Source organism: Equus caballus, chromosome 15 (genome assembly GCF_041296265.1).
Source record: "Equus caballus isolate H_3958 breed thoroughbred chromosome 15, TB-T2T, whole genome shotgun sequence".
NCBI classification, from domain to species: domain Eukaryota; kingdom Metazoa; phylum Chordata; class Mammalia; order Perissodactyla; family Equidae; genus Equus; species Equus caballus.
In genome coordinates, this window is record NC_091698.1 from 45759879 (window position 1) to 45784829 (window position 24951).

At 44.5% G+C, this 24951-nt stretch overlaps 1 protein-coding gene, 1 long non-coding RNA gene and 1 pseudogene across 2 annotated transcripts; 2 read left to right on the forward strand and 1 right to left on the reverse strand.

Moving 5' to 3' along the window:
• Positions 1 to 2951: 2951 nt before the first annotated feature.
• On the reverse strand, positions 2952 to 10679 carry SPR (sepiapterin reductase). Its single transcript, XM_023618900.2, has 3 exons — positions 9869 to 10679; positions 8996 to 9286; positions 2952 to 3763 (listed from the first exon to the last, which is right to left on the reverse strand). Exons 1-3 carry the CDS (start codon positions 10188 to 10190, stop codon positions 3573 to 3575), a joined length of 804 nt encoding a protein of 267 aa, XP_023474668.2. The 5' UTR covers positions 10191 to 10679; the 3' UTR covers positions 2952 to 3572.
• Positions 10318 to 18083, forward strand: LOC111768065 (uncharacterized). The gene is made up of 3 exons (XR_002800066.2): positions 10318 to 10532; positions 10914 to 10992; positions 17382 to 18083. It is a non-coding gene; the product is annotated as an uncharacterized lncRNA (long non-coding RNA).
• A 3989-nt stretch (positions 18084 to 22072) lies between these two features.
• On the forward strand, positions 22073 to 24127 carry LOC138917665 (small ribosomal subunit protein eS27-like; annotated as a pseudogene).
• The last annotated feature ends 824 nt before the right edge of the window (positions 24128 to 24951 follow it).

The following is a 24951-nucleotide window of genomic DNA, read 5'->3' on the forward strand; positions in this document are numbered from 1 at the left end:
TCACAAGGCTGAGGGAATGGGCAGCACCCAGCCCTGCCTCCCAGCACTGCAGGCAGAAGACCTCAGAAGTGGGGCGAGTAGCAAGGCTCACCCTGCCCTCTCCTCTGCCATGCTTTAACCCTCCCCCACTGGCTCCAGAGGCTCAGAGTGAATCCTCAGCTGACTTCCCAGCAAGCTGCCTAAGGGCTTCGAGTCCACTCTTCTTCTCCTCTATACCCCAGACCACTGACAGATGCCACAGGGGCTGGAGAGGTGTCACCAATGGGTCTCCACTCTGGTGACAGCAAGTGTTCTTCACCCACCTCCCTGTCACTACATGGGACCCCAGTGGTGAGGGAGCACGGCTGGGCACTCTTGGGCATGTTCACACAGGGGTGTGCACACGGGCTACGTGAGTGGGAATTAGTGCATACACACGTTAGCAGCAGAGGCCATGTTCTATGGGGAAGGCCACATGCTGTGAGGAGAGGCTGTGGGTGAAGCCGGCCAGAAGGCAGTATCCCAGACCCCAGCTCCCCCAGGTTAGACATGGAGAGATGCTAGGGTGGACCATGTCCCTGAGGAGTGGTTCTGAGTGGGGAGGTAGGAGCAGCTGGGCACCTCCAGGCTTGGCAAACAGTGGACACAAGCACAGAACTGCACTGTATTCATGGGATGAAGGACAGGAATTGAGGGGTGGGGAGGAAGCTCCTGACCAGCCTAGTCCCAGCTGGTCATGCTCATGGACAGAGGTGCTGAAGCTCCCCGGGGTTGGCCTGGAATATTCCCCTCACTCGCCAGCTGCTGGCCTCTAGCTCAGGGGTATTAAATACAAAACCATAAAACTGCCCAGCTCAATCACCTAAAGACAAAGAGAAACCTTGTTTGTCTTTTGGCTAATCTGAGGCCCTGCTGCCCCGGCAGCTGGGCCCCGGGCATGTGCAGGCATGCATTGTGTGTGTGCTTGCATGTGCTCGTGTGTGTGGTGGCCAAAGCCAGGCCATGCGCTCTGGGAACACAGCTGGTTAGCCCCTGGAAGCTGACAAGAAGGTCTTGCTGCCCCAGTCCCGGACCAGGGGAGGCTGAGTCCAGGCCAAGGAGCAAAGCCTGGCAAATCCCTGTCGCCAGAGGCCACAGGTCCCTAAGGAGGACTTGGGGCCGGCCAGCGAGAGTGATCCTAGCCGTTTCTCCCCACCGAGCTCCCTGCGGGCCCCTGAGAGTCACAGGGAGAGAGACAGGTCTAGGGTCATTCCCAAGGCTCTTAAATCCCAGGGCTGAGATGACGTGTCAGGCGTGGGAGGGCCTCGCCACCTCGTGGGGACATGTGGTACTCCTCACTGAGTCCTGGCCAACCAGCCCGGTGTGGAGAGAGGGAGCCAACTCTCTCTCCCCACAGGGCATCCACTAGGGGTTGTGCTGGTGCTGACTGTCCTCACAGTCCCATGGGAGCAAGGGGCTGGGTGAGGAAATCCGCCCAACAGCCACCAGACAGCATGGCAGCCCAGGCTGGCCTGGCTCCACCTGCAGAGGCAAACCTGATGCCACCAGATGCAGCCTGACCACCTTGGAGAAAGGTTTGCAGGGAGGAGTCTTAGAGCTCATCTGTTCTAAGGAAACTGAAGCCCAGAGACGGAGGGGGCCCTGCCCAAGACCTCACAGCATCTCCGTCAGAGGTTAGCGAGACCGAGGGTTCCCGCTCCAAGGCTCACGCTTTTTCCTGTGAGCCCAGTGAGTCGAGGACAAGCTGTCAAGACTGAACCCCGGCCCCACTGAGGCCCGGAATAGAGGCAGGGCTGTGAGAGTTCTTGCTGCAGGCCAGCAAGGGGGAGGGCATCTGGACCGTGTGGGGGAGATGAGGCTGCAAGCAGGGCTCTAGGATGGACTGGATCTTGATATTACAAGGCAATAAATACTATTAGCCTCTATGGGCACTTACTGCAATGCTTACACCGTGCTAAACATTTACAAACATCAGGTCATTTAACACAGTGGCCCTTTGAGGGAGGCACCATTATAATCCACATTTCTCAGATAAGGAAACTGAAGCTCAGAGAAGAGAAGCAACTTGCCCTGGGTTACCAGCTGGTAAGTGGCAGAGCAGGGATCCGAGCCAGTGATTTTGACTCCAGTGAGGGCAAAGGTTCTGTTGGGTGAAGAAAGAGCACGAGTTGCTCTCTCCCTCCTAGAGAACCTAGCAGGGCACTGCCGGCTCTGGCCCAGGGCCTGCCTCCAGCCAACAGGAGCTGCGGCGGCTACTCCAGGACGCACGGCCTCGGTGCGCCCTCTGCTGTGCACGAGAAGGAGCAGCACTCCCTCCTGCACCATCAGAGGCAGGGCTAATCCTGGAGATGGCTGGCAGGGACCATGGTCTCTCCTCCCAGATAAGGGCCAGGGGCGAGGGGCTGGCTGGCTGAAGACCACCACCACTGTGGTCCCAGTCTGGCCCAAATCACCGACCTGTAGGATGAGTTTGGTCACAGCCCTGGTTTCTCAGGGCTTCCTTCTCTTGGTATCTTGCCCATCTCCCACAAAGGCATGTTGGTCCTAAGCCCAGCCCACTGAGGACCAGGACCACACACCAGATGGATGCTACCAGGAGGACCCCCTGAGGAGCTGGGCTCCATTCAGAGGATTGCCATGTGGCAAAGGGCACAAGTGGGAATTCAAGAGAGCCAGGGCAGGCTGTGAGTCCTGCCCAGAAGTCTGGATTCTCTTTGCATAGGTGAGGAAAAGGTAGTACAGACTGAGGTCAGTATAGGCAAAAGCATGAATGTCCATCTTGGCCAACTTTGTTTGAACCTGGGCTTCCACTGGGAGGAGCTCAGTGAGAGGAGGCAGACAGCCTCAAGACAACTCCCCGGGAACTAAGGGCAGCACCCCACGTTTGGGGTAACTGCCTCAGGAACACCCTTGGGCCTAGCAAACCAGGGAGTTAGCATGGGCCCTGTATCAGAGGAGAAAGCAGGCGTTAATAGAAGACAATCCACATTTTATTTGTGTCTGCCTTTGGCATGTACACAAACTCTCAAGGGTCCCCTCCCCCTGTCTGGGAGATGGACAGTAGGTTCTGGAGGGAAGAGACATCAGAATGAGGACATGAGTTTCAACAGAAGGTCCTGCTACCCTGAGCAAGCGGCATCCCTGTGGGCCAGAACTCGCACCATCCTGCCTCCCCTCCAGGCCATCTGTCAATCTACACGGGCCCACCAATTTGACACCAGCTCACCCTCCCTCTCCCCATGGACTGGCCAAAGGCAGGAGACCCAGCCTCCTCTCTTCAGTGTTTCAGCTTCTTGTCCTGCTTTCCCATCCCTAAAATTCTATTTCTGGAGAGAGAGAACACCAACACTCATAACTTCGCTTACCTACACCTACTCTTAACTCAGGGTTAACTCAACACACCTAAGAACCGGGAACTCCAGCAACCTGCCGCCCTCACGGCTCTGGATCTGAGGGCAGGAGAGCAGGCGTGAGTGCCTATCTGTGGAAGGCAGGGCTGGCGGTGCCACTCTGGAGGGATATGGGGAGGTGCAGAGCTCCTGGACGTGCCTGAAAGAGGGGAAAGAAAACCCCAGGAAGCCAAGGACATGGGGTTATTTATCGTAGAAGTCAACATGGGCTCCAGACTTGAACACGTCCTTTTGCAGCAAGCTTAGCAGTTTCTGGGCTGACAGCCTGCAATCCACCAGCTCGCCCTTTGTCTTCAACTCCTGCAGCCTTTTTCTCAACTCTGGGTCCATGGAGGTCTCCCGAGCCAACTGCTGCATGTCTGTGTCCAGTGGACCTAGGAATGAAGAGCAGAAGATGAGAGGACACAGCTGAGGCAAAGGCCCCTGCTGTGTGTGTGGAGTGGGGTAGAGTCTGGTCTGGCCAGAGGCAATACCTCACCTTGGCTGACATTTGTGGTCAAGGTCACCAAAGGCTCCACTCTGTCACTACTGAGCTCCAGACTCAAATTCCAATGCCACTGAACATGGTCACTCCAGACCACTGTGTCTACAACCAAGCTTAGCATCTCCTGGCTAACCAGCACCTCCTCCTGACTTTCCGATTTCTATTAATGAAGTACTTTCCTTCCAGACTCAAAACCTCCATCACCTCCTCCTCTCTGCCCACTCTGCCCCACAGCCGACCAGTCCCTGGGTAGGACCCTTCTGATTCTATACACCCTGACATTAAGGCTCTTTATTAACAAGCCCACTTCTCTGCCTGCTTCAACTCCTTCTGTAGCCCTCTGCTAAATTCATCTTGCTAAAACATCACTGGGGGCAGCAAAATGGTGGCACAGAAATTTCTAACACTTTTCCTCCCAAACAAACATCAATTTGAACAACTAACTGCGTAACAAATTACCTTCACAAGAGCCAAGGACAGACTGAGGAAGGTAGGAAAAACAGGTTCATACTATCCCTATGACCCCTCTTTCGCCAAGCCCAGGCAGCCCAGCGTGGAGAGGCACACCCTCCCTGTGGGAAAAGGAGAGTGAAGGGAGCACCTGACTTCCCCAGGGACTCAAGCCAGCCTGCCCCAGCACCAGACCAACTCCTAGGGCCCTAGGTGGCTCCCTCTGAGCTCCCACGAGCCCAGGTCCCCAGCTCAACCCAGTGCCTGCCAGCTCCAGCAGCCCAAAGCAATTCCCACAGCCCCAGGCAATCCCTGGGGCTCCAGGCAGCTTCTTGAGCTCCAGGCCCCCAGAAGGCCCCTGGAAACCCAGGCCCCTGACCCACTCCAGCACCAGCTGGCTCCCATGGTCTTGGTGGTTCCCATGTCACCAGGCTCCTGGCAAGCTTCCAGCCAAGCCCAGCGCCAGGCTGACTTCATGGACTCAGGGTTTCGATCTACTCCAGCAACAGGCTGTCCAGGGACTCCAGCAGCAAGCCCACATGGACATCACCAAATGGCCCACCCAGAATTGCTGGATGGGTTGACTGACAAAGGACTTTGCCTATCAAAGTCAGTCTGTAAAGACTGGGAGAGGTGCCTAACTTCTTCAAATGCACGGATACCAATGTAAAGCCACAAGGATCATGAATAATCAGTGAAATGTGACACCACCAAAGGAAACTAATAAAACTCCAACGACTGACCCTAAAGAAATGAAATCTATGAACTGTCTGACAAAGAATTCAAAATAAGCCTCTTAAAGAAATTAAGAGAACTTTAAGAAAACCCAGAGACAATGAAATTAGGAAAACAATGCATCAACAAAATGAGACGTTCACCACAGAAACAGAAACCATTTTAAAAAACCACCCAAAACTCTAGAATTGAAGAATACAATGACTGAAGAATTCAGTAGAGAGATCAATAGCAGACTCAACCAAGAAGAAAAAAATGAGTCACCCAGAAGACAGGTCATTTGAAATCATCCAGTCAGAGGAACAGAAAGAAAAAAGAATGAAAAAGACTGAAGAAAACCTACATTAATTAAGGGATACTATTAAAAGAAACAATCTATGCATTATTGGAGTCCCAGAGGGAAAAAGGAGCAGAAAGCTTATTTAAAGAAATAATGGCAAAGAACTTCCCAAATCTAGGGAGAGATTTGTACATCTTAGTTAATGAAGCTAACAGGTCACCCCAAAATTTCAACCCAAAATGATCTTCTCCAAGACACGAAGAGTAGACGGTTTCATTGGTGAAATGTGTCTGTTTTTATGCCAATACCATACTGTTTTGATTACTATAGCTTTGTGATATAGTTTGAAATCAGGAAGCCTGATGCCTCTAGCTCTATTCTTTCTTAAGACTGCTTTGGCTATTCAGGGTCTTTTGTGGTTCCATACAAATTTTAGGATTGTTTGTTCCACTTCCGTGAAAAATGCCATTGGAATTTTGATAAGGATTATATTGAATCCGCAGATTGCTTTGAGTAGTATGGACATTTTAACAATATTAATTCTTTGAATCCATGAGAATACAATATCTTTCCATTTATTTGTGTCTTCTTCAATTTCATTCATCAATGTCTTATAGTTTTCAGTGCACAGGTCTTTCACCTCCTTGGTTAAATTTATTCCTACGTATTTCTTTTTGATGAATTTTAAATAGGATTGTTTTATTTCTCTTTTTGATAGTCCATTATTAATGTAGAGAAACTCAACTGATTTTTGTATATTGATTTTGTATCTTGCAGCTTTCCTGAATTTGTTTACTATTTCCAACAGTTTTTTGGTGGAGTCTTTAGGGTTTCCTATATATAGTATCATGTTACGTGCAAATAAAGACAGTTTTCTCTCCTTTCCAATCCGGATGACTTTTCTTTCCTTTTCGTGCCTAATTGCTCTGCCTAGGACTTCCAATACTACGTTGAACAAAAGTGGTGAGAGTGGGCATTCTTGTTCATCTTAGAGGAAAATCTTTCAGCTTTTCACTATTGAGTATGTTGTTAGCTGTGGGCTTGTCATATATGGCCTTTGTTATGTTGAGATATGTTCCCTCTATACCTACTTCGTTAAGAGGTTTTTTTTTTTTTTAAAGATTTTATTTTTTCCTTTTTCTCTCCAAAGCCCCCCAGTGCATCGTTGTATATTCTTCGTTGTGAGTCCTTCTAGTTGTGGCATGTGGGACGCTGCCTCAGCGTGGTTTGATGAGCAGTGCCATGTCCGCACCGAGGATTCGAACCAACGAAACACTGGGCCACCTACAGCGGAGCGTGCGAACTTAACCACTCGGCCACGGGGCCACGGGGCCAGCCCCAAGAGGTTTTTTTAATCATAAATAAATGTGGAATTTTGTCAAATGCTTTTTCTGCATCTATTGAGATGACCATGTGATGTTTATTCATTTTATTAATGAGGTGTATCTTACTGACTGATTTGCAGATGTTGAACCATCCTTGCATCCCCAGAGTAAATCCCACATAAATACATATGTGCTGTCATTACTGTTTCTTCATATCAATGCCTGGCAGTGACTGAGTCTGCAGACCCGTCGTTCCTTAAGCCTTGCCCTTAGTTGTTTGTCTCAGTAAAGCCTGGTAGTTCAGTAGCTGCAAACAAAACTTCTTCCTACCATTTGGGAAGTTACCACTTTTATTGGCAGATATAATTTTGAGGTCAATAAACTTCTTAAAACTAAGCTTGGATTGCATCTTGGAGAGGCAGAAGGGAGGCGAGCTGCCCGCCCCCACCCCACCCCAGCCGAAGGACCAGCACACTGGCAGCAGCCACCATGGTGACCCAGTTCAGTCATACTGACACAGACACTGGCAGCCACCATTGGAGTCCCTCCTCCAGCCTACTGTATGATCCTTTCAAAGTATTGTTGAATTTGGTTTGCTAATAATTTTGTTGAGAATTTCTGCATCTATGTTCATCAAGGATATTGGCCTGTAATTTTCTTTTCTTGCAGGGTCCTTGTCTGGTTTTGTTAGCAGGGTAACGCTGGCCTCATAAAATGAGTTTCCCCACCTTTACATGCATTTACTGGGAGTGCCTTCCACTTGCTGATATGGAAGCAGCCCTCAAGGTCAATGTCTTGTTCAGCTGCCTCCAATAAAGCCATCCCTGGTCACACCACCAGCAGGGAATTACTCACTTCTTGAACTCTTATAGGCACTTTCTACTCTTCTTATAGGAACCACAGCACCCCAGAATTTGGCGTTAATGGGCCTCAGTGGCAGAAAATCAAGGAATCTCAGGGTTGGAAGGAGAACCACCCTTCTGATCCTCGAATGTCTTTCAACCATCTGTGCATCCCTGCTAAGTGGAGAATTGCTACCTTTCCATACAGCCCATTTCATCTCTGGACACCTGTTAGAACATTCTTCCAGAGACTGCAATAAAAACCCAACTCAGCCTTCATTCAGGCCTTGGGGGCCTTGAAAAAAGTTCAACTTCCTCATAATGCCCAGGGCAGCCCCCTGAGATCTAACCCAGCCACACGGCAATCTGGAGTCTGCTCCACTCCTGGCTGTGGTTTTCATTTGCTCATTGTTGACTGAGTGAGTCCTAGGTTGAGCTCTGAGTAGGTGGTGAGTTGAATGTTGGCTGCAAAAAGAACTGCGTATGTGTTAGGGAGTGAGGGAGGATAGGGTACTGGAGAGCATGAGGACGTAGAAATGGCACTGATCATGAACTTGGAGGCAAGGTTTGATCCTGCTCTGCCACATCTGGGCTTTAGTCAGCTCATTCTACCTCTTTGCCGCATAGACGGATCTCCATCTAAGTCACTCAGACATTATACAACAGCTACGTCACCACCTTCTAATCCCAGCAACCTCAAGCCTAGACTAGAAGCCTCATTCTTAAGAAACGGGCACAGTGGCATCATGGTGGGGTGGGGAGAAACCAGAGCAAGTGTCACTAGACCTCCGACCCTTTCCATGAGGATAGGAGCCCTATCTTATTTATCCCAGCATCCCCCCAGCGTTCCAGCACAGTTCAGCCTGATGGTTGGCGTTCAACAATGTCTGTCTGCTCTTCACTCAACTAACATTTACCGCAGACTGACTCAGTGGGGCACTTTGCTAGGTGCTGGGGACAGACAGATGAACAGTGCACAGTCCCTGCCTTCAAAGTTTTCCTATCAAGACAGAGAAGTAGAGAAACACACATATGAAAATAATACAATGTGATAGGCCATCTAACAATTAGAAGGGCTAACAGTTAGATAGCACTTCACAGCGAACATTTTCACATATATCACCTCATTCCATCCTCCAAACCACCCTATGAGACAGGTAGCATCTTTTACCTGTTTCTCATGAGGAAATGGGGTAGAGGCCTGGAATTCAAACCCTAATTGTCTTTCAAACTCTAATATCTCAGACGTTCTGGCTCCACCCTCCAGTCTAGGCAGCTCCCCACTGTGCCCTCTAACTGTAGATCCCTGCCCCTGCCAGCTCTACCTTCCTTGGAGCCTGTATTTCCCTTAAGGAGTGACGAGTCATGATTCAAGGACAATATACTCTATGGGCTCTTTCCTGGAGGGGACAGATTAGGCCCCTTGCCCAGCTCCCAGAGGGGTACAAGCTGGTTCTGGGGGACAGAGATGGCAGTAATGCCACACGTACCTGGGGCATAGCTCAGCACCCTCACCGTTGGTTCTTCTGCGGCCAGGACCCGGAACATCATGTTACGGGCAGCCTTCCCTGCACAGTACAGGGTCCAGCCCTTGAAGGGCTGCAGGGCACAGAGGGATGAGATGTTAACCACGGTCCTGCTGAGACCAGGACTGTCCGGGAAGGCCTTCAGGATGCCAGAAGTCAGGCAGAGCATGGAGGTCAGGTTCAGAGCCCAGTAGTTGTTCATTTCAGTTGAGTCGGCTAGGTCCACGAAGCCTTTGGACACATCCCCAAGACTGCCTGAAAAACCAGACCCTGGGTATCACCCAGTGCAAGCGGGTCTTTCTCTCCCCTCCAGACCTCTCCAAATCCCTCCACACGTCCCCGTCCCATCGGGATCTCGAGGAGTCTCCCTAGTGCTTCTGAAGACGCCTCCCTCTTTCCCGCTTTGCAGACATACACACGTGGGGAATCCACTCACCCCAAGATGCAGACTGAGAAGAGGCATGCCCCACTCTGAGACTGGGAGAGAATTCGGGGGTCCATTTGGAGAAGCGGGGGAATTTACTTCTGCTGGGAGACCCTTGCCCTGACTCAGGCCTCCGCCAGAGGGCGCCGAGAAAGGCGATCGGGAAGGTTGACGCGCGTTTTGGAAAACCTGGCCTTGAAACCGGGAGGAGTTAAGGGAAGGGGCTGAGGCTTCCTCCACACCTCGCTGAAACCACTAGGACGTTCAGGCGTCTTCTTTGACTCTTAGGTCTTTCTGCCCATTACAGTTTCCAGCGGTGGGGGAAGTGACACGGAGGAAGAACAGAAAGGGACGCTAAGTAGTATTCCAAGAGCTCGCCCGGGGAGTGCGCCCCGTGCCGGCGGGCGTCTTACCCACGTTGTTGATGAGCAGCACTCGCTGCAGCCCCTCGGGCCTGGGGAGCTCGCGCAGGGTGCCGAGAAGCTGCTGCAAGCCGGCCTCGGCGCCCAGGTCGGCGGGCACGCGCACCACGCGCAGGCCGGGCCGCGCGGCGCCCAGCTCGGCCTCCAGCTGCCGCAGCGCCTCGTCGTTGCGGGCGCTTATCACCAGCACGGAGCTGGGCGACAGCAGCCGGGCCAGGAGCGGGGCCAGCGCCCGGCCGAAGCCGCGGGAGGCCCCAGTGAGCACGCACACGGCGCGCCCCAGGCCGCCCTCCATGCCACCGCCTGGCTCCATGCTTCCGCCCTCCGCCCGCTGGGTCCGGGACGCCGGACCCGCCGGGGCGGCCGCGGTGGGAGGGGCCGCCCCCAGGGGCGGGGCAGGAACCCAGGCTCAGCGCTGTGGCCGCCGGCCGGGTGCTTGTTTCTCTTGGCTTCGGGTGGCAGAAGTGGAGGCTCCAGCGCGGTCCGAAGGGCTAAACCCAAAGGGCGGGAGGCGCGGTCCGCGCCGGAAATCCCAGCTCAGTTCCGAGCGCGGCCTCCTTCTTCGCCCAGCCCTCCTGCACGTTCAGTCCCGCGCTGGAACGCGTTCTTCTCCCAAGTCCAGACCCCACTTCCTTGCACAAGTGACCTTCTCCAGGTTAGGCCATCTTGCTCCGTGCTGGTATCCCTGTACGTGGCCAGCAAAAGCCCTGAATGAAGCGCATGCCACTTTAGGGCTTGGGAAACTCTCTGCCCTCCGGGTAACAGAAGCTGCCTCCTCCAAGTGATGTAAAAACCTCTTCTCTCTTACTAGGCTCTGAGCAACTGGGTGCTCGCGCCCAGGTTCCCCTGCCTTCTGAGATTTCTGACTCCTCCCTCCATAAAGGTCTGTGTTCCCCAGGATTCTGGACCCACTCATGCTACACTCTTCTAGTAGGCAATTTCATCTCCTCCCAGCTTCACGTTTATGCAGCTGATCGCGTAAGTCTGAACTTCCTGGCCTGTGCTTCAGAAAACTCACATTTCTGTTTTTTTCAAGGAGAGAGGGAAGATGGGAAAGTTGGCAGACAGCTACAAATCTCCTTAAAAAGGAGTCTCTTCAGAATTTAGCAAGAGCGGTGAGTAACCTCCGATAACTCGGCCCAAACCTTCTCAGGGCTTTCCCTACCCTGGGGATAGACAGCAAAGTGGCCTTTCAAGGCTCCTGGAAAACTGCATTTTGCTTCCTTGTGCTGTAGGCTATCATTACCAACATGAAAACAATTTGGGGAGCTTTCCTCTTGTTAACATAGGTGCCTTTGCCGCAAACTTTTTGTGAAATGTGCAGTTCAGACATGGGACATATTCTAAGGCAGAATGAAACTTCAAAGAAACCTTAAACTTCATTTAGTAGATTTATTGTTAATATGCATAGTATTTTGAAACTATTTTATATAAAGTAGGACAAAGAAAAGAATTATGCTAATGTTGTTTGGAGCCAAGATTTACAGTATTAGAGAAAAGAGACCGAGTATAAATTCAAAGAAGGGAAAAGTCTGTAAAATTGAATTCAAACTGGAAGCCAGAAAATCGTAGAGTTTGTTGCAGTTACTTTTACTTTTATACAATAATACCAAAGACACATTCTTCTCTTCCCTGTGCGTTGGTTCTCCTATGCCTACAGCTAGGCTTTCTAAGAGTGCTCCTGCAACAAAGGCAGAGATTAAAGTGGTGCCCAGATCAAGTCCACAGTAGCATTTTGATTGGCCCAAATAGGCTTTTTTTTTCTTTTTAAATTTGAGGTGACATTTCTAAAGTGGGAGAATTTCCAGCTTCTTTTGAATGATGGGAAGGTCTGGCAAACTGGGTTCTGGTTGAGGTGAGCCATGGCGCCTCTCAGGAAGGAGACTGTGGCTCCATTGTGCCGTCACCCTCACCACTCGCAGGTGTAGGCATTTGCGTCTCCCACTCTTGATACATAGCTGAATTCTTAGCCGGTGCTGATGGTCAAAACATTTCACAGCGGGCGGCAGGTGGTGTAGTGGTTAAGCTTGCAGGCTCTGCTTAGCAGCCAGCTTTGCAGGTCGGGATCCCAGGCATGGACATACACACTGCTCATCAAGCCGTGCTGTGGTGGCATCCCACATACAAAATAGAGGAAGATCAGTACAGGTGTTAGCTCAGGGCCAATCTTCCTCACCTTAAAAAAAAAAACATTTGGCAGCCAGGACACCAACCAATCAGAACAGATCCAGGCCACTGTGCAGAGTGATTGTGGAAAGGTGAGTCTGGGGAGGGGTGAGGAGGCTTTTGATGTGCTAACACAGGGAGGACTCTGTGTCTATGTGTAAACCGTTGAAGCTGCCCTGCTTTTCACTTATCTATTAATGATGGCAGATAAAGATCATGAACCTGATTGCTCCAAAGCTAAACTCTCCTGAACTGGAGACAGTGTACTCTTTAAATAATTTTTAATAGCTTCTTGCTCTCCAGGCCTCAAAAAGCAGGTTGGTGAAAGCACAATCTCCTCCATCCATTCCTTTGACATTTAGTGAATTTCTACCACGTGCCAGGGTTGGAAGAAGGGCGGAGCGATGAAGGGATGGTTAAAAATCAGACCTAGCCTCATCTAAATCTGCCTCTGGAGGAGCTGCTGGGAACAAACAACCCCAAGGGGACTGTGTTGGCTTGGACTGCGAGACAGCCTGGGAAGCCCCTGCTTTCTGAGGAAGACTGTTGTCTGCCCCACACCTCCCGCCACTGCCAGTCTTATTTCGAGTAATATTTCGGTAATTTGCAAGTAATATTTCAAGGGCAACACAGCCCATAGAATTCCTTTAACAATATCACAATGGTCCCCAAATTTGCCTGCACGTTGGAGTCACTGAGGAACTTCAAAAACACATGGCTGTGTCCCACAGGCCCGGACTTGGAATTTTTAAAAGATCCCCACGTGATTCTAATGTGCAAATGAGTTTGGGAACTACTGCAAGAGCAATTGGCAGGAATATTGGCTTTAAAGGTGCAAATTCCTGGGGCTGGCCCCGTGGCCGAGTGGTTAAGTTCGCGCGCTCCGCTGCAGGCGGCCCAGTGTTTCGTTAGTTCGAATCCTGGGCGCGGACATGGCACTGCTCGTGGAGCCGCGCTGGGGCGGCGTCCCACATGCCACAACTAGAAGGACCCACAATGAAGAATCTACAACTATGTACCGGGGGGCTTTGGGGAGAAAAAGGAAAAAATAAAATCTTTAAAAAAAAAAAGGTGCAAATTCCTGAGAGATGAGATATGTTAAAGTAAATTAAAAGCCTAAACCTGATAAAAGACATTAGTAGAAAAATTGGTGAAATTCGAAGAGCTGTAGGTGAGTTACTGGCATTGTATCATTTCCTGATTTTGCCCATTGAACCATTGTTCTGTAAGAAAATGTCCTTGTCTTTGGAAATACACTGAAGTATTTAGAGGTAAAGGGACATCTAATCTGCGACTTACTCTCAAATGTTTCAGGAAAAAAATAGAATGAATACAGCAAGTGTGATAAAATGTTAACATTTGGGACATCTGGGTTAAAGGTGTACAGGAATTCTTAATACTATTTTTGCAACTTTTTAGAACCATATTTACAGCTCAATAATAAAAAGATGAATAACCCATTTAAAAAGTGGGTAAAGGATCTGAATAGATATTTCTCCAAAGATAAACCAGTGGTCAATAGGAACATGAAGAGAAGCTTAACATCATTGGATATCAGGGAAATGCAAATCAAAACCACAATGAGATATCACTTCACACCCACTAGGATGGCTATTATCAAAAAGACAGATGATAACAAGTGTTGGCAAGGATATCGTCTTAGTCTGTTTGGGCTGTGATTACAAAATAGCACAGACAGGGTAGCTTATAAACAACAGAAATTTATTTCTCAGTCTGGAAGCTGCAAGTCAGAGATCAGGCTGCCAGCGTGGTGAGGTGAGGGCCCTCTTCCAGGTGGATGACTTCTTGTCGTATCTTCACATGGTGGTAGGATGGAGGGATCTCTCTGGAACCTCTTCTTTAAGGACACCAATCCCATTCCTGAGGGCTCTGCCCTCATGACCTAATCACTCCCAAAAACCCCACCTCCTAATACCATCATACTGGGCATTAGGATTTAACATGTGACTTCTGGGGGGACACAAATACTCAGACCCTAGCAGAGATAGAGAAATTGGAACACTCATGCACTGTTGGTGGGAATGGAATGGTACAGCTCCTTTGGAAAAGAGTCTGGCAACTCATCAAAAAGTTAAAGAGTTACAATTAGACCCAGCAATTCCACTCCTAGATATACACCCAAGTAAAAAGAAAATGTATGTCCACACAAAAGCTTGTGCATGAATGCTTACAGCAGCATTATTTATGAGGCAAAAAGTGAAACAACCTGTGTGTACATTATTTGATAAATGGTAAGTGCAGTGTGGCATATCCTTGGAATATTATTCGGCAATAACTGAATGAACTTGCAAATATTATGCTAAGTGAAAGAAGCTGGACACACAGGTCACATATTATGTGATTCCATTTATATGAAATGTCCAGAATAGGCAAATCTATAGAGATAAAAAAAAAGTATCTTAGTGTTTGCGTAGGGCTGGGACTGGGGAGTGACTGCTAATGGATATGGGGTTTCTTTTGGGGGTGATGAAAACTTGTAAAATTGATTATGATGATGGTTGCACAACTCTGTGAATATACTAAAAATCCTTGAATTGTACACTTTAAATAAGTGAATTCTATGGTATTTGAGTTATATCTCAAGAAAGCTGGTATTAAAAAAATAAATAGTGAACTCTAGTTTAAAAAAACTTGCTGAATCATTTAGGGTTGAAGTGTAATGCTGTCTGCAACTTATTTTGAAATACATTAAAAGAAAAAAGATGGATTAATGAGTGGATAAAGGGGTGGATAGAGGTGATAAAGCAAATATAACAAAATGTTACTTATACAATCTAGATGGTGGATATATGTGTGTTCACTACACAATCCTTCAAATTCTCTCTATATTTACATTTTTTATGATAAAATCTTGGGGAAAAATGAATTAGAAATATCAGCATAAACTGAGAATCCACCCTCTCCCCCAAATAAATGCTTTTTAGCTGCATCCACTGGAAAGGTTTATTTATTTATTTATTTGGAAATGTTTAAAAGCAATGACAATCCAATGGCAAAGAACACCCTTATAATACCAGATTGTGGTCTCTAAATACCATTCTCCATTAAAAGAAACCAGGGTTTCCTAGAGAAATGGCTGATTCCAAGTCTGGGGAAGAAATATACAAGATGAGCCCTGAATATCTTGCCTTATACAAGAAAACAAGGAAGCCATAAAAAATTAATGAGGTCATGCAAAAGGACACAGGAGCCAATATGAAGGGGTTGCCATTGGCCAAAGATGGAAGAATTTTTAAAAACTTCTTAAAGGAAATAGTACTATGTACCCACATGTACCCATCACCTAACTTGAACAATTAACATTTGTCATTCTTGTTTCATTTATCCCCTTCATTTTGATGGAATATTTTTAAACAAATCAAATAAGGTACAATTTGAGCTTCACAAAAGGAGAGACTGCAATTGGTTGAAACACGTTGAATATATAAAAGCTAATGAATTCATAACAATACTCAAAAAATGAAACACATTGGTCACCATTGGAGGTAACTAGGACACCAACCCATTACCCTGAAAATTGACAATTTAAAAGGAAAGAATTAAGCATTCGTCCTGTGCCTTTTGTTATGGTATTTTAGGGGTAACCAATTTGCCTTAGTTGGTGTGGAATAGTTTATAGAAAAATTTCAACTAATAAATGTAGAAGAAATAAGACAATGAAAAATATCACCAACCCATAGTGAAATAACTGATCAAGGCAAAGATAATCAATGAAAAACCTATTAGATGATAAATTATGAGGAAATTTACAATGGAGGGATTGGGCTGTTACAATCTGAACTCATTTGTTAATTTCAGTATCTTTAAGAGTGGTTTTCCCACTTTTAAGTGGAAATGTGCTTTGAAGGTAATATGTGCCTTCTGATGTGAAACATAAAGTCCACAGCGATAGTTACAGAGTGTTTTGAGGGAGAAATTGAAGAATCAATTAAGAAAGCATAAGACTCCAGAATGTGAAACTTTCTGCAGAACGTTGATCAGTTTCTTTGAGTCAATGGTATGAAAAAAAGGTGGAAGGGACTGCTTTATATTAAAAAGACATATTAGCTGAATTCAAAATATGGGTCTTGTTTGAATCTTAATTCAAATAAACCAACATAAAAATACCCTTTTGAGATAATTGAGGAAATTTCAATATGGACTGGTACTACATGATGTCAATTATTTATTGCTAATTTTTTAGGTTTAGTAATGGTATTTGGTTATGTAAGAAAATGATTAAATTTTTAGACAGAGTAAAGTGACATGAAGTCTGGGATTTGCTTTAGAATGCTTAAGTAAAGAAGAAGGAGGAAGAGGAAGGGGGAGGGGAGAGAAAACAGGGATATATAAAGGAAGGGTGGTAAAATCTTGATAATTATGGAATTATTGAATCTGGATTATGAGTATACTGAAGTCCACTATATTATTCCCTCTTTGTTGTGTATGTTTGGAAATTTTTATGATAAAAAAAATTTTTTAAGCCCAGGACACTGGTAAAAGTACTGGAACATTCTACACTTCAGAAGACCTGAATTCTACATTTAGAATTCAGACCTAAAAAGGTTAGAACAATTCTATACTCCAACTAATAGCATATAAGCATGTCCATTTCAGCATATTAATTTTCTTTCAGCTCTTTAGGTTTTAGTAAGGTTGTGTATTTTTATTTCTTCTGTGAGCTATTTGCTCATGCTCTTTGCCCACTTTTCTATTAGACTTCCTATTTCTATGCTTCTTTTTGGCTTCTTTTCATTTATTTTTTTTCTTTACTCAAGTTTTCTTTGTTCCATTTACTTTTTTCCCTATTGATTTGGAAGTTACATATTTTATTTTTAGTCTACCAATGGTTACTTTTGAAATAAAGTTATAAATGTGTGAACTTTTATTTTTCCATCCATATTAAAAAGGAAACATTACATTTTGAGGGAAACTATATGACTGAATTTTGGAGGAAAACAGGTCTGGTTGGAATCCTGGCTCCACCTCTTACTTATGCAACCTTAGCTAGGTCACTTAACGTCTTTCAACCTTGGTTACTTTATAGGCTTGTTTATTCAACATTGTGCAAATACTTGATGAGTGCCTAGCGTGAACCAGGAAATGGGCTAGGCTCCGGAGATATAACAGTGAGCAGCTCAGATAATCCCTGTGTTCACAGAGGGTGGAATAAAGCAGCTCAATATAGCACTTAGTACATTGTTTTCTAATTCAATAAATAGATATTATTATTATTATTACATCTCCATATTATGAGAGATTTAGCACATTTTAATTCCTTCCTTCACATATTCCCAGGCATTAGAAGTCTGATGTTGCTCTCTTTTTTATTTTGTAGGTGACCCATTTTGTTGCTGACTGGGTCCATACAGGATTATTTACGTATGCTTGAAACTTCAAAAGTCTACCTGATGTGTCTAGGTGTGGGTCTCAGTTTTATCATTTATTAATTGATTACGCAAAGATTTATTGAGCATGTACCATGTTTTCACAGTAATTTCGTGGGCCCTTTTGTCATGAAGACTCGAGTCTTTCTTTAGTTTAGGGACATCTTTCTATAATTTATTTCATTATAGTCTCTTCCAGTGGAATTTTCACAGTTAGTTTATTTGATCTCCTGGATCTGTTTCCAAGTCTTGTATATTTTTGTTTACCATCATATTAATCTCTTTACCCTTTTCATACAAATTCCATAAATATTGCTTGAGCCAGTCTTTTAAATCTCTGTAGTATCAATCTGTAAGTCATTGTCTCCGTAGGTTTACCACGTTGATTGCAGGGCTCCAGATGGCTGTAAGGTACAGGCAGGGAGCTCTGTTTAGCAGGCAAGTGTGGAGCCCTCATGAATGGTATTAGTGCCCTTATAAGAAGAAACACAAGATCTTGTTCGCACTCTGTGCCATGTGAGGTACAATGAAAAGATGGCTGTCTGCAAACTAGGGAGAGGGCTGTTCCTGGACACTAGATGTACTGGCACTTTGATCTTGGCCTTCCCAGCCTCCAGAACTGTGAGAAATAAATGTTTGATGTTTTAGCCACACAGACTATGGTAATTTCTTATACAGCCTGAACTGACTAAGACAAAGGCTAAAGGTTTATTTTCTGGAAAGGGAGAAACACAATATCTTTTGGCCAGAGAATACCAAGTACAGCTGAGGGCATGAATACCCTACCAAATGCGGGGGAGGAGAGGACGCAGGGGCAGGTGAGCAAATGATACCTAATGCCAGAACCACCAGCCTGTTTCCCTCACTGAGTCCTGAGAATGATGGCAGCCATGCCTTGATCCTTCAGACCACAGATTGGAAGAAACTTCCTTGGGGAGCCTGACCACCCCGAGAGAGAAGACCTAACATCAGGACTTCACCAACAGATGGCCTAACCAGATCACCTTATAAGGAAGTTCAAAGTCAACAAGCTCCATTCACTGACTGAGGGCTTTCAAATAACTGTTTAGTCCTCCCACCCTAAATATAACATATTCTATGAATAAAACAAGAACAAGATATTAGAAAAAAGAATACCTAGAGAACAAAAAAGTTGGAAATTAAAAATCTGATAGCAGAATTGTTATGAAAATTAATAGACTGGTTGAAAGATAAATTTGAGAACATTTTCAGATGGTAGAGCAAAAAAGATAAAATAAGGCAAAAGGAAAGCAAGAGTGTTAGTGGACCAGTCCAGGAGATCCAAAATCTGAATGATAGGAGCACTAAAAAGAGAGAGAGAGAAGGGAAAAGAAAAGAAAATGGGAGCAGGGGGAAGAAGGAGGGAAATTATCAATGAAATAATTCAAGAAACATGTCCAGAATTGAAGGGCATGAATTTCCAGATTGAAAAGGTCCACTGAGTACCCCGCAAATGGGATGAGAATAAGCCCATGGCAAGGCTTACCATTGTAAATTTTGAACAACAGAGATAAAGGAAAGATTCTACAAGTCTCCCGAGAGGGAGAGGTAAAAATAAGGAAAAAGATCATATGAAAACAAAGGATTATAATCAGAAAGTCTTTGGACTTCTGGACAGCCACCCTAGAAATTCTGAAGGAAAATGATTTCTAACCTTGAACTGTATCCCCACACAAGCCGTTAATCATAAATGAAGGTAGAATAAAATGCCTTTCCCGATATACAAGTCTCAAAATATTTCTCTTACATATTCTATGTCAGGAAGTTTCTTGAGTATGTTCTCCACTAAAATAAGATCAACCAAAAAAGAAAAAGTCATGGGATATAGACAAGAGGAGATAAAACACAAGAGAGGAACTCCCATGGTAACGGTTGGATTACTTGGGAGCAGATTAAACTCCTGCAACAGGAAGACCTTAAAATATGGTGGCTCAAGTAAGACGGAAGTGCATTTCTCTCCGTCAGAAGTAGATGTGCTCTCCTGAAAAGGTAGGTGGCTCTTTCCTGTGAGATTTCCAGGGTCCCAAATTATTCTATCTTGTTGCTTGACCATCAACTAGGATGTTGTCCTCGTCTACATGGTCCAATCTGGCTCACCAGCATGCCATCTACATTTCAGTCTTCAGGAAGATGAGGGCAAGCAGCTCCACTCATGTCCCATTAGCCAGAATTGATCACATGGCGTATTTGATGGGAAGGTTGGCAGTCAAGTGCTCCTGAACTGGGATACGGAAAGTGAGCATTCCTTCCCTGCAGCAACACTCCAAATTCAGCAAAATATTGCTGGACAGCTCCTGCCCCTCAGTGGCTTGAGGAAAAAAGAAATCAGCTCCAGTCCCTCTGCCAGACCACGCTTGTCATTGCTCCTCCATAGTCACTTTTCTTTTTTGTCCCCTTTGACCTAGGATTCCCTAATAGTTTGTCACTGGGTGATAGCTGCTGTATGTGCATCCTTTGATTTCATTCATTCATGTAGCTATGCATTTGTTCAATGACTATTGAGAGCCGACCAAGCATCAGGCTTCCAAGACACCACGTCCACACTGCATATAGGTGCTGGAGATATATCAGCTTAAAAAACAGGCAAAAACTCCTGTCTTCCTGAGGCTTACATTCTTGCAGGGAAAAACAGACCCCCAAAACAAAGTAACACCTGTAGTATGTTGGATGGTGATAAGCTTCAAAGGAAAATAAAACAAGGATGGTAAATATGGAGTGCTGGGGAGGAGGGTGCTTGCAATTTAATGTAAGGTGACCAGAGAATGCCACACTGAAAGCACAATATTTGAGAAGAAAACTGTAGGAGGTGAGAGAGTGACCCATGCAGATAGAGGAGGAATATTTCAGGCAGAGAAATCAGCAGGTGCAAAGGCTCTGACGTGCGAGTGTGCCTGGTTTGTCTGAAGAACAGGAAAAGGCCAGGGTAGTGTCAGTCATGTTAGAAAGTAGAGAGAATTTGGAGAGGAGAAATCATGGAAGAGCAGATTTGTATAGGGCCTCGTAGGCCATTGTAGGACTTTTCCTTTTATTAAGAAAAAGGAAAGCACTGGAGGGATCTAAGCCTAAGGGATCTGCATGGACTTAGGATCATTCTTTAGAATAAATTGGAGAAGCAGGAAGATCAATGAGGAGGTTACTTCTGTAATATAGATGAGAGATTATGGGAGTTTGGACCAGGGTGGTGGCAGGGAAAATGATGAGACTTGATTCATTTGGGGATATATTTTGAAGAGAAAGGGAAAAGGATTTGCTGAGGAAGTGGATTTGGGGTATACAAAAAAGGAAATAATAGATGGTGACCCCAAGTCTTTGCACCTGAGCAACTGGGAGGTAGAATTGCCATTTCCTGAGAAGGAGAAGGCTACAGAAGGAACAGGATTCTTTGGAGGGCGATCAAGAGTTCGGTTTGGGAGATGTTAAGTTGAGATGCCTATTAGATATCCAAGAGGAGACGTCAAGTGATGGATATAAGTTTGGAATAAAGAGGGGACTTCTGCACTGATGGTATAAATTTGAGAGTTCTCAGCAGATAGATAGTTTTTTAAAGCCTCAAAACAGGAGGAGCTCACTTGGGGAGTGAATGTAGATGGAGGAGAGAAGAAGTTGGGGAGATAAGGAGGAACCACAAAAGGAGACAGAGTTAGGGTTGCCAGGTAAAATAAAGGTGCCCAGTTAAATTTTAATTTCAGATAAAAAATGAGTAATTTTTTAGTGTATAATTACCTCATGCAATATTTGACACATATTTATACAAAAATTATTTGTTATCTTAAATTAAAATTTAAATGGGGATCCTGTATTTTTGTTTGCTAAATCTGACATCCCTGGACTGAGATGTGACCATGGAGGTAGGAGGGAAATCAGGAGAGTATGATGTCTTAGAAGTCTAGTCGGGGAGGAATGTATGCTTGATATATCACAGGCTCCTGATGGGTCAAGTAGATAGAGAACCGGTGACTGGATTTAACAACATAGAAGTCTTTGATGGCCTTCACGTGAGAAGTTTCAGTGGAATGATGGATGCAAAAGTTTAATTGAAGTAAGTTCAAGAGAGAATAGAGGACAAGAATTAAAAATGCCAAGGACAGAATGTGTAGATTATCTAAACCCTGCTCCCCATCCAGTCCTGCTATTGTTGAATCTTCATCTCAGATCTACAGTTCAAATGCAGAATGTCCATAGCTCACAGGATCACTCCACGTTTCCCTGTTTGTAAGAAGTTTTCTCCTGTATGGATCTGTTTGGTTGTGGAGCACGTTATCCTCCTGCCACTGCCTGATTCTCTGAATCGATGGGGTTTCTATCCCTACTTACCATACTCTCTGCAGGGGCCCCACTCCCCAGATTAGAAGATGTTAGTGTCAGTTTCCCTGAGAATTATAGGTTACCATCAATATAATCAGCTTAACAATGTCAATAATACAAATGAGGCATGTGATTTACAATTATCATGGACATCTGAATATTCACTTCAAATACGAATAATCATGCAAGATTTAACTTGGAATGGAAATATTCATTATGTGCTTTATATGTTGATATTTTGTTACACTTTGATGTATTTTTGCAAGAGTAAAATTCTGAGGTAATTAATGATGACTGTAAAGGCTGTTAATTTTAAATATCAAAACAATTGTTAAGAGATTTCAAGTAAATAGGAGGAATAAACTAAGTTAATACAACATTAAGAAAGTGTGTAAGAGGGGCCGGCCCGGTGGCGCAGCAGTTAAGTTTGCACGTCCACTCCGGCCCGGGGATCCCAGGTGCGGACATGACACTGCTTGGCAAGCCATGCTCTGGCAGACATCCCACATATAAAGTAGAGGAAGATGGGCACGGATGTTAGCTCAGGGCTAATCTTTCTCAAAAAAAAAAAAAAAAAACGAAAGTGTGTAAGATAGATAATTTAGGGATAAAATTGTATCCCTTTTGATCCAATAAGTGTTTATTAAAAATGTAAGTAATAATACATGCAAAATAATAGAGATTACAACTGAAAACTGCTACAAACTAAGAAAATTCTGGGGGCCAACCCAGTGGTGCAGCGGTTAAGTTTGCACGTTCCACCTTGTCGGCCCGGGGTTTGCCGGTTTGGATCTGGATGTGGACCTACGCACCACTTGTCAAGCCATGCTGTGGCAGGCGTCCCACATATAAAGTGGAGGAAGATGGGCATAGATGTTAGCTCAGGGCCAGTCTTCCTCAGCAAAAACAGGAGGATTGGCAGCAGATGTTAGCTCAGGGCTAATCTTCCTCAAAAAAAAAAAAAAAAAAAGAACGAAAGAAAATTCTGTAAGGTCAGTGGTATAAAATAAATATTCTGAAATCAGTTTTCATAGTTAAATGATAATAGGTTAGAAGACATAAATAGAAGGCCATATGTAATAGGTGCATAAAAGACAGAATACATAGGTATAAATTTGAACAAGAAATGTGCAAAACCTATATAAGGAAAACTAAGACTTTCCCAAAGAACACAAAAGTAGACCTGAATGGAAAAGTACAAAATGTTCTCTAACAGGAAGATTCATCAGAAAGATGTTAATTCTCCCTAAATAAGTGAAATATTTTTAATAGAATCTCAATAACAATACCAACCAAACATTTTTTTTCTGACTGAAACAAGGTAGAATAGTTAGAAACAATGTATCTCTGGCAGTAGATTGGATCCTGTACTGGAGGTGGGAGAAATGGAGAAAGGGTATTATTGGGTCAAATGGCAAAGATGAAATATGAATGGTCGAATGGATAAAAATATCGTATCAATGCAAATTTATGAAGTTGATACCTATACTGTGATTATATGAGAGAATATCCCTATTCTTAGGAAATGCACACTTAGGGGTATTTAGAGGTAAAAGGGACATGTGGTACAAAACTTGTCCTCAGAGGATTCAGCAAAAAAGTTATATATGAGAGAAAAAAGCAGAGAAAATACAACAAACGTTAATAAAATAATGAAACAAATGTTAATAGGTGATTCTGGGTAAAGGATATATGTCTGCTCTTTGCACTGTTTTTATTTTTGCAATTATTTTTAAATTTGAAATTATTTCCAAATAAAGAGTAAAAAATAGAAAAAAAAGAATGGACAGAAAGATTCTGAAAAGAAAAGCAATAAAAGGAGCTCAGTCCTACCACAAACATACTGTTGAAATGGTGTGGTTTTGAGAGATCTGGACGGGCAGGGCCTGCGAAAGGATCGGCATGCCTTGGCTAGAGATTTACTACCTACCTCCATCCTTGGAAGAGGAAAAGAAAAAATATAAAAAGAAATGGCTAGTTCAAAGTCCAAGTTCTTCTTTTATGGATGTAGGACGCCCAGGTTGCTACAAGATTCCCGGTTTCCAGCCATGCTCAGACAATGGTTCTTTGTGTGGGTTGTTCAACAGCTGATGGGAGGAAAGGCCAGACTCACAGAACGGTGTTCATTTAGAAGAAAGCAACACTAACGATCCACACAACTTCCTGAATTGTGTTACATCACAGAAAGCCTTATCAGTTCAGTAATTCTAGTTAATTTACCAAGATAATGTAATTATGTTTAATTCTATAAGGTATACAACAGTGATCTCCTCCTTTGGTGTCAGTTTTTCAATAAAGTTTTGATTATGGGCAAAAAAATAAAGAAAGAAATGGTATGCTTGTGGCACACAAGTAGATACAGACAAGGAAACAGAATAGGAAAATCCAGAAAAAGATGGAAAGCGTAGGAGAATTTAGTCTATGATGAAGAAGGCATCTCAATGTTAATAAATTGTGTTGGGACCATTGGATATCCATCTGGAAAAGATAAAGTTGAATTCATACCGCATACTATATATATCAAAACAAACTCCAGATAGAGCAAAGATTTATATGGGAAAAAAGAAAACCATATAGAAAAAAACAGATAGAGCAAAGATTTATATGGGAAAAAAGAAAATATGGACAAATTTCTTTGCAACATTGGAGTGAGGAAGGCCTTTCTATGATTGAAACCAAATAAGAGGAGATTGATATATTTTACTCCAAAAACTTCTGGTGGCAAAAAAGTAGACAAAGTTATAAGGCAGAGAAAAATAGGAAAATTTTGCAACTCAGAAATCTGACAAAGGGCTCATCTCCTCAATATATAGATCTCCTTGAAATCAAGACAAAAAGGATAAGCAATCCAATATGAAAATAGGCAAAGAACATGAAAAGACAATTATCAGAAAAAGAAATACAAAAAGGGCTTTAAACACATGAAAGATGCTCAATTTCACTCATAATATGAGAATTGCAAATTAAAACATAATTGACATGCCATTTCTCATCTATCAGATTGCCCAAAAACGCAAATATATGACGACATATACTTTTGGCAGGGAACTCTTATTTTTGTTTGTTTGTTTTGTTTTTTTGAGGAAGATTAGCCCTGAGCTAACATCTGCTGCCAATCCTCCTCTTGTTGCTGAGGAAGACTGGCCCTGAGCTAACATCCGTGCCCATCTTCCTCTACTTTATATGTGGGACGCC

Bases quoted from the DNA above. Each gene is read 5' to 3' on its own strand.
- SPR (XM_023618900.2), bottom strand. From the start codon at position 10,190: ATGGAGCCAGGCGGTGGCATGGAGGGCGGCCTGGGGCGCGCCGTGTGC. The intron at 9,287-9,868 runs GTAAGACGCCCG...CTGGTTTTTCAG, and splicing joins GCTGCTCATCAACAACGTGG to GCAGTCTTGGGGATGTGTCC. The intron at 3,764-8,995 runs GTACGTGTGGCA...CTTCATTCCTAG, and splicing joins GGTGCTGAGCTATGCCCCAG to GTCCACTGGACACAGACATG.